The sequence below is a fragment of the Fundulus heteroclitus genome, unplaced genomic scaffold (genome assembly GCF_011125445.2).
Source record: "Fundulus heteroclitus isolate FHET01 unplaced genomic scaffold, MU-UCD_Fhet_4.1 scaffold_28, whole genome shotgun sequence".
Taxonomy (NCBI): Eukaryota; Metazoa; Chordata; class Actinopteri; order Cyprinodontiformes; family Fundulidae; genus Fundulus; species Fundulus heteroclitus.
Genome location: NW_023396689.1, coordinates 683,633 through 692,447, shown reverse-complemented (window position 1 = coordinate 692,447; position 8,815 = coordinate 683,633). Strand labels below are relative to the sequence as shown.

General features: G+C 47.4%; 1 protein-coding gene across 2 annotated transcripts; it reads right to left on the bottom strand.

Moving 5' to 3' along the window:
• Positions 1-274: 274 nt before the first annotated feature.
• LOC118559400 lies at positions 275-7,517 on the bottom strand. Of its 2 annotated transcripts, none has more exons than XM_036130119.1 (2): positions 6,674-7,517; positions 275-6,508 (listed from the first exon to the last, which is right to left on the bottom strand). In XM_036130119.1, exon 2 carries the CDS (start codon positions 5,781-5,783, stop codon positions 3,369-3,371), a length of 2,415 nt encoding a protein of 804 aa, XP_035986012.1. In that variant the 5' UTR covers positions 5,784-6,508; positions 6,674-7,517; the 3' UTR covers positions 275-3,368. Both variants share the same exon structure in this region, with proteins under 2 accessions (XP_035986012.1, XP_035986013.1).
• Positions 7,518-8,815: the final 1,298 nt, after the last annotated feature.

The window sequence follows — 8,815 nt, the reverse complement described above, 5'->3', positions numbered from 1 at the left end:
GGGGTGGTATCTGATAGACATGTGCCAATCTTTTTGGGTCGGTGCCATCTAAGTGTGCCATGCAGTTCTTGGATAAACAGCTCGTTCCACTTGACCTCATTGATATCCTAACAGACCCCCTGATGATGTGCCAAAATGGCACATCACCAAAGATGATGTTAAAGCTACCGCACCCGAGTGGCGGTGAAACACCCCAGTGGTCCCGGTCCGTTTTACCCTTCAGACGACCGCCACTTAACTATACTGTAGATGTAAGACTCTCGAAACAGTAAAGTATATTTCTATTATTTAATTCCCACAAGGTCAGAGAAATGGTTACAATCACACCAGCGCTGATGGGCTCTTGATCGGCAAGACGCGCCGACTGCTCATCACATATACATTATATAGAGATCTAGGTACACGCCCCTGCAAGGGCTGTACGCTTCCTGACTGTGTCATCAGTAGGGAAAATGTGTCACCACCAGGGTGCTATCTGACAGATATGTGCCAACCTTTGTGTTAGTGCTTAACTAAGTGTGCCATGTGGCTCCCAGTCAGGCTGTCCCCACCACTGATCCGAGGATATCCTTACAGACCCCCCCATGATGTGCCTAAATGACACATCATTAAGGAAGATCAACCAGACCCGGATCAGTGGTAGGACAGCCCGCAGGCTGTCTAAGCATCATGTGAATCAGTTAATGTAGATCCTAACAGTCGTCCTCTTTTCCACCTCTGGATGTTCCTTCTGTCTTCCAACCAGGCGTGGTCCTCCTCTGGAGAAGGAATGGTTATACACAGTAGACAATTTGACATTCAAGCGTGGCTCTAATATGGGAGGACATAAATCATTCTTTAGCCATGCCTTTCTTGCATAACACATTTAGACCTTGCAGAAATAATTTAAGTGATTTTTCTGTATATATATAAATTGCTTAAAAATCCTTCAAATTAGTGGCGTCCTTATCTCAATGTGATCAGACCAGAACCTCTTGTCTGAATGCGTTTGACCCTCTTACAGCTCACTAATTACAGCTCTGACTTAAAATAATTAACATTTCTAGGTATTAAAAAGTTTGATTGGCTTTATGCTACAGAAGAAGATCCGGTTAACTCGCTTCATTTCACCTTGTATGTCCTCCCCCATAATAATCTTAATCATCTACTTCACACTGTATCTGTTCCGATTCTATTCTTAATCATGTTGATCACTGTTTAAAAAATCGAAGCATAAAGGATATTAGGAGAGAAGGTTTTCTCCCCTCTTAGTTCAGACATCGTTGTCTGTGGGGCTTAAAAGCCGGATCACAGTCTCCCCCTCATCGGCTCCTTTGTGCAAAGGAGCCGATGACTGAACCATCGACATCTGGTAGGCAAGAGGAGCGGCCCACCCTCTCGCAGCTTGGGCTCCCAAAGCCTTGTCCACGCACCTGAAAAACAGTGCCCGTAGGCACGGCACACAACAGCAGGCACAGACAGCAAACATTGCAACAACAATGACAGAAGAAGAGAATATACTCACGACAAAACTTCCCCACTTTCCAAACCATTTTTCCATCACCGCAGTGAATTTGTTTTCTATTCCAGAGTCAGCGTTTAGCTCCTTTGACAAAGACTGCAGGCCCCTTATTGCTTTTGTTAGGGATCCATCAGGAGCTGTGTTATTTGGGATAAAAGAACAACATGCATCGCCGATTATACTACACGCCCCTCCCACCTTTGCCAGGACCATGTCCAAAGCCAATCTATTTTGATAGGCGACTAAGGATGTGGCAGAAAGCTGTCCATGAACTGCCTCAAACCCATCTCGAGTAAGGTTCGAAAGCCTTTGTACATTATAATGTATATAGTTAATTCGATCAATATTTTTGTTTGGGGTGATCCATATAAATATAGATTCAAACCCCGCTGCAACCTGATTGGCCAATTTATACTCATCGGGCACCCCACGCGGGATGCCGATTGCATCAATCCACACAGGTGAATCTTTAAATAGCTCTACAGATCGTCTCCTGACATGGTTACGGGTAACATCCCCCAAGGATGCTGGCCAGTCCGCTTCGGACACGACCTGGATAGGTGACAGCAGGGAAACTAAAGCACATCGGTCCCTCCAATTCACAGGCAGCCAACCCCGCAGGGTGTCACCACCGCAATACCACCACACGTCAGCCCTGTTCACCAGTAACTGTCCAGCAGTTCTAACCCCTGTCAGGTCGTAAGTAATCACACAGTATTTTGGTGACAGACGACCAACTCTAAAGTGCCCGTCTGCAGCGTTCCCATTATTAAAGCAGGTCACCTTCGTTAACATTGTCGGTTGGAAGATGGGGGGCGTAGTGTTTTGCGGGGCCACTGGAAAAATGGCATCCCATCCAGCACATCTCGAGTTCAGATTATCATTGGACATAACCTGAAGTAGGCAGTCGATATCACTTGAATTTGTCGCTGGGCTGGAACCATTGGTTGTGTATTCAAAAGCGGTTTCAGTAAGAATCAGATTTGGTCTGGCCTGTGCACATACAATGCAATTTCCCTTCTGGGCTTTATAGGCTGCGTCCTGAATCAACAGAAGCCAGGTATTTTTCTGGGAGTACCCTGTAGCTAATTGCAGCTGTTGTGAGTATGAAATCTTAGTGCTATCAAAAGCCCGCACACGGGCTGTCTGTACTGGGTCCTTAGCTCGATAATTAGGGTGATGCGAGCCCAACAGATTAAAGCGTATGAGCCCTTTAGTATCTACGCCTGTGGCTTCCACCCCCAAAATAAGGTAAAACCCTTTATCCCCCTGTTTCTGACAGTTATTGAGCTGGTGTTTGCCGCAGTAATACACGTTCTGCCTAAGGTCCGTCACACTCAGTAGCAATGGATTTAACCCCATGTCTTCCCCCCCATGGAGGTCGTGGTCAGTTGCCCCCTCATCAGCCCAATTTTCTTTTCCTGTAGTTCTTTCAAGTCACCTGATTGTGGTGCTACATACCCCCCTGGGCCAGTGTTCCAGCCCACATAACTCCATCGGGGACACCATGTGCCCCCAACAGGTGCGCCATACAGGAAGTGACACATGTAAACGTCATAACCCCTCCAAGATGTAGGGTCCTCCCCACAGTCAATGACGTCACAGAGATCGAATTGGAAAGTTACTGAGCTACCCAGAGTATAGTTTAACTCTAAGCCACCGTAATATTTGATGCAGGGATCCGACGATCTTTTCCACACCGGCGCATCGCGCTTGGCCCTGTGCACAAACGATCTAGAATCGTTCATGCGGGAGGTTGTGGTATCAAAATGAGTTTGTTCAGCATAGATTAAACCAGAAACGAAGAAAAATAAAATCAACCTAGACCGTCCTCCCCTCGATATTTTGCTGCAGCACAGCAACATTCTTACTCCTCAATATTTTCTCCAATATCCCTCAGGTGCTTTCTGATCTCTCTGAGGTTTCTCTCTGTGGAAGGTGTGCCCTTTCTACAGTGTGATTTGTGCCAAGATCTGCTTACCTTGGTTTCAGCTTCGTCGAGCCAAACCTTCAAACTGTAAGTGGTTGAGCTTACCACCTTAAAGGGTCCAATCCACCTGGGGTCTTTCCACGTTCTGTGGAACACTTTTCTGTATATCCACTCCCCAGGGGCAATCTGCTCCGGAGTCTCTCCCTTTGGTTCTCCGGTCAGGGCTTCCTGTGTGTTGTGAGACAAAAACTTCACAGCAGACTGCAATTGTTGGACATAATGCGTTAGCTCCTCTTGTTGTAGTTCCAAACTGGGTTCACAGCCCTGTTGGAGAGAGGAAGTGAAAGGACAGGGCATCGTCCTTCCTGTCAAAAGTTCATGGGGAGACAGCCCCATGCGATCAGTGGGTGATGATCTAATTGAGAACATCACCAATGGCAGCGCAGTCAGCCATGTCATTCCAGTATCAGCACAAACTTTAGCCAGTTGCTCTTTGATTGTGCGATTTGTCCTCTCGACAATCCCTTGAGAGGCCGGATGGTAGGCTGAGCCAAACTTCTGTTTGATCCCAAAATACTCCTCTACTCGTTTTAAGGAGTCTGAGGTGAAGTGTGTTCCGTTATCTGAACGGATACTGAGTGGAACACCATAACGTGGGATCAGGTCATTAATTAGCCAATTAATGACCTCTCGTGCAGATTCTGTTTTGGTGGGCGTGGCTTCAACCCACCTGGTGAAAGTATCAACACAAACAAGCAAATATCTACATCCTTTCACCCTTTTGTCTTTTCCCATGTCCACAAAATCAATAACAACCTCCTGCCAAGGTTTGCTGGGAACAGGAAATGCTCCCATTCCAACTTTCAATGTTCGCTTTGGGTTATAATGGCAGCAAATGGAGCAAGTATTTACAAAATATTTACAAACATCCTTGAGGAAAGGGTGCCACCATTTTTGGCTAATTAGCCTTAGTATTTTTCCACTGGACTGGTGGCCCCTGTGGTGCGCTTCTTCACAAAGAAGCAACAGAAGTGCAGAGGAGGCCACAAGTCTCCCATTATGTGACCTCCATACACCCGTCTGTTCATCCTGTTTTGCCCCTTTTCCAACCCATGCCTGTTTTTCCTGGGGTGCTGCGGCTTTTTGCATGTCAATGACTTCCACCAGCCCCGTGTCCCGTGCAACAACGGGGGACTGAACCATCTGTGCTTTTGCTTTTACAGTTCTTTTATAAACAGCTACTGCTTTTGCGGCCGCATCAGCAGCGTTATTCCCCATTACTATTTTTGAGGCCCCCGATTGATGACCCGCGCATTTAATAACCGCCACGCATTCAGGTTTCGTCAAGGCTTCTTTCAAGCGCAGCATGTGATCAATGTGTTTGACAGGTTTTCCGGCTGTGGTTAAAAAATCAGTTCTTAACCAGTGTTTTAGGTCAACATGCACTGTTCTAACTGCATAGGCCGAATCAGTGTAGATGTTTAATTTTTTACCTTCATGCAGTTCGCAAGCGCGGATCACAGCGATTATTTCTGCTAGCTGGGCCGACGCCGGAGGCGGGATGACCTTAGCTTCCACGGTGTGCCATGTGCCCCTTGAAAAAAGGTTGAGATCGACAGCATTGCAGATAACAGCATAGGAGGCCACGATCCCCCCTGTCTGGGTAGCGTGGCTGTGACCATCTGTAAAAACGTCAATGACACCTGGAATGGGTTCTGTTAAAACAGAAGGGAAGACATTCATTTCATCTCTCACCAGAGCTTCGCAAACGTGGGGTGAGTGGTCCGATGTGGGAGCTGCCATGTTAGATTCGGTCCCTACGTAGAAAACATTGGGTTGGAGCAGGATGTCCTGGAGCTTGCCCGTTCGCTTCCTTCCTAGTGTGAATCTGCTGCTCGAAATGTAGCTTGCTACAGTGTGACTAGTGTGAACCCTGACATCTCGACCACGAGTGACGTAGGCTGTTCCTTTTAACGCTTTAGCGATTGCACACAGAGCCCTGGTGCATGTTGGATGTCCCATCTCCACCGGTTCCAGCTTCGTACTATAGTAACACAACACTCTCCTGCCCATAGTACCAGGTTGCCACAAAACTGATGAAACAAAACCATTTTCTTCCTTCACATCTAGCTCAAACATTTTTGTTAGATCAGGGGATGCTAGTTCCGCAGCCTCATTCAGGTGTTGTTTTAGAAGAACAAGTGCCTGCTCTGCCTCACTTGTCCACACTAATGGTGCTTTCAGATGACCGTGCCCTGCCTCTGTGAGAAGTTTGCGCATGGGAGCTACAATTGCAGTGAAGTCAGGAACATAGTTCTTGCTGTAGTTTGCTAAGCCCAAAAAGGACATCATTTCACATACCGTGTGTGGTTTTGGGTGGTCAAGGATGCTCTGTTTGTGACTGTCTGTGATCCCCACCCCTGTGCTGTGATAATTCTCCCCAGAAAAACGACCCTGGCACGACAGCACTGCATCTTCTCCTTGGAGACCTTGAACCCTTTAGAGTTTAACCAGGTCAAAAAATCTGCACTCAACTGACAGACCTCTTGTTCCGTGGGGCCTGCCAAAAGGATGTCATCCACGTATTGCAGGATGCTGCACCTATCCAGCAAGGGATGGTCAAAATCCTGCATCAGCCTCTGCAGCACATGATTGAAAAGCGAGGGGCTGTCCGTCAAACCCTGCGGCAGCCTGGTATAGGTATACTGCTGACCCTCAAAGGTAAAAGCAAACAGCTTCTGGCAGTCTGGATGGATCGGAACACAGAAAAAGGCATTAGAGAGATCCATAACAGTGAACCATTTGAAGTCCCGCTCAAGGTTTGAAAGCATTGTGTAGGGGTTGGGCGTATCATAATGAGTCGATTTTAGTCCAGAGTTTATCTTCCTCAGGTCATGCACCAAGCGATAGGTTTGTTTACCATGCTTCGCTACAGGTGTGATCGGGGTGTTGTAGGGAGAGTCACAGGGAACCAAGACACCGGACGACAACAAACCGGAGATAGTACCTCTGATGCCGTCAACCTTCTCAGGCGAAAGCGGGTACTGCGGTTGGTTCACAACCTCAGCCGTGGCCATCTGTAAATGGATGGGTGAAACATCACAGCACGGGCCAACATCAAATGGTCCTCTGGACCAAACAGTGTCTGGAACAGATTTCAAAAGCTGCAATGCAATCTCAGAATCTGTGTTTTCCCTTCCGTGACTTCTGCTCCTTTTCACTCTCTCCAGCTTCACACATACCTTCCCCTCATAAATGAGTTTGTAGGTGTTGCAACCTGGGCTGTATTCCATGTGAGGACTGCCCTGCACCTTCTGCCAATCTGTCGCTTCAACTGCTTTTTTCACCATGGGCCCCAGGTTTTTTGCCTGTTCCCCGTTTGCGACCTTTAAGGTGAAGTGGGGATGCATGTCTGGAGCTAGCTGATACAGCATCTGCAACTCCTCAGGTAGTTTAGCTGCAGCGGCGACCCCTTGTGGCCCTATGAAAATGTTGCACCAACTCACCCACAGCAATAGTTCATCAGAGCTGTACGTGTCCTGTAGCAGCTTCATGGTCATTTCCCATGCATCCTGATATTTGTCGATGTCAAACACCTGTTCTGGGGATCTCAGATAGTTCAGCGTAACATGTAGGGGATCTGCTGGGGTAGAGTAGGGGCGGAGAGAAGTTGTCCAACCGTCCCAGCGTTCTGCAACATCCGACAAAGAATTGTCAGAACAATGCAGCACATTTCCCCACCACACAAAAGCATTTAGTTCTTCAATACACGGAGTCTGGTTCATTTGGTTTGTGTTGGAGTTCTGTGTTCTAACAATCCTGCCATTTGGGAAAATCACATCAGTGTATGAGAAGGAGCAAACCACTGCGGCCCTTAGAGTTGCAATCAAGTCACGAGCCAGCAAGTTTATGGGGCATTGTTTTTCAATCAGAAACTCATGGAAAAACACCATGTCAGAGTCATCAAAAGGAAGCAAACATTCAACTGGCTTTGAAAAATAACATGTCTGGCTGTTACCGGAAAATCCCATCACTTCAGTGAATCTGCTCGAGGTTGGGAGATCAAAGTTTACAGTGCTGTAACGTGCCCCAGTGTTATTTTTCAATATGTCCCGGCCGGCCACACGCCCAGCACAATTCATCGTCTTGCCAATATCGGGGGCTTCTATTCGGTCTGTGTCTGCTGTGTACGTACCTCTGTGTACCATTTCCAGGCCTTTGTCCCCGCTGAGCCCTCTGATACATCTGATATGGAACATCTGTGGGAGACAGCTCATCCTGCTGCCCTAGGGGTTTGGAATCAGTAACCATCTGTGTTTTCCCCGCCTTAATTTCCTTCCTCTTGTCATTGTTCCTTTCTTTTTGTTCCATTAGCTGTTCAGTTAGGAGCTGTTGCTTAATTTTTTTTATCTCATTATTACCTTGCTTCTCACCCTTATCCGCCCTCTCCAGGTGATGTATCAAGGTGGCCATCCACTGATCTAACGCCATAACTTCACCCGCAACCAGCCTCTCCATTTCTTCTTTAACAGTTCCTGTCTGGCCCTTTATCATGGCCTGCTTAAACAATTTTTGCAGCGTACTTGATAACGGGAAAGATCCTGTTTGTTCTTCCCATACCTTCAATATTCTGTCTACATATGCTTCAGCTGCCTCTCCTGTAAGGCGTATGGTGTCATTTAAGAGGTTAGAATCTGTTCTTACCGGGTAAAACGTCCTCAGCATGTCCCATAGGCGATTCGCCACCGGAGCCAACGGGGCAGCTGCTCCTAGGTTGCTGGTTTTGGCACAGTCCTCGATGGCGTGTAGTTCATGTGGTTCCAAGTAAGCTGATAGACCATTTCTTGCATCCCCAATAGCTAACACATGTCCGCTAAAGAGCTTCAAGAACTCCATTATCCAAACATTTCCCCCTTTCCTAGGATCAGGCAGCATTGCCTTCATTTGCACGGCATCAGTGCATGAGAAAGGGTTATATGTGACTGTCTGCACCTGACCTGCAGCATTATAGGTTTGGACCAATGGCATCTGAAGCATGTGGCTTATAGCCAATTTCGAGGGACCCGCTTCCTTACCTGAACGCAGATCGTATCTGGGACCCGATGCATCCAGTGGCTGGGAGTAGGCTGCCTTTTTCTGCAGTAGCGCGTTTGCAGGGTACATTTTATACCCCTCCCCCTTACCTTGTTCTGTTTTCTGCGTGTGGGCTCCTTCTGTGGGCACGAGTAGTTGGTCAATCAATTCTGAGCATTCCTGTATTCTACACGCCATGTTTGTCTGTTGCTCAGCTGCTTCACCAAAGTCGAGCAGTGTATCTGATCTTATCTGATGCGATACACTTACCTGTGCTTCCTCCTTTAACCCCCCGTTTTTTCCTGCTGTTT

Bases quoted from the DNA above. Each gene is read 5' to 3' on its own strand.
- LOC118559400 (XM_036130119.1), bottom strand. From the start codon at position 5,783: ATGATGTCCTTTTTGGGCTTAGCAAACTACAGCAAGAACTATGTTCCT.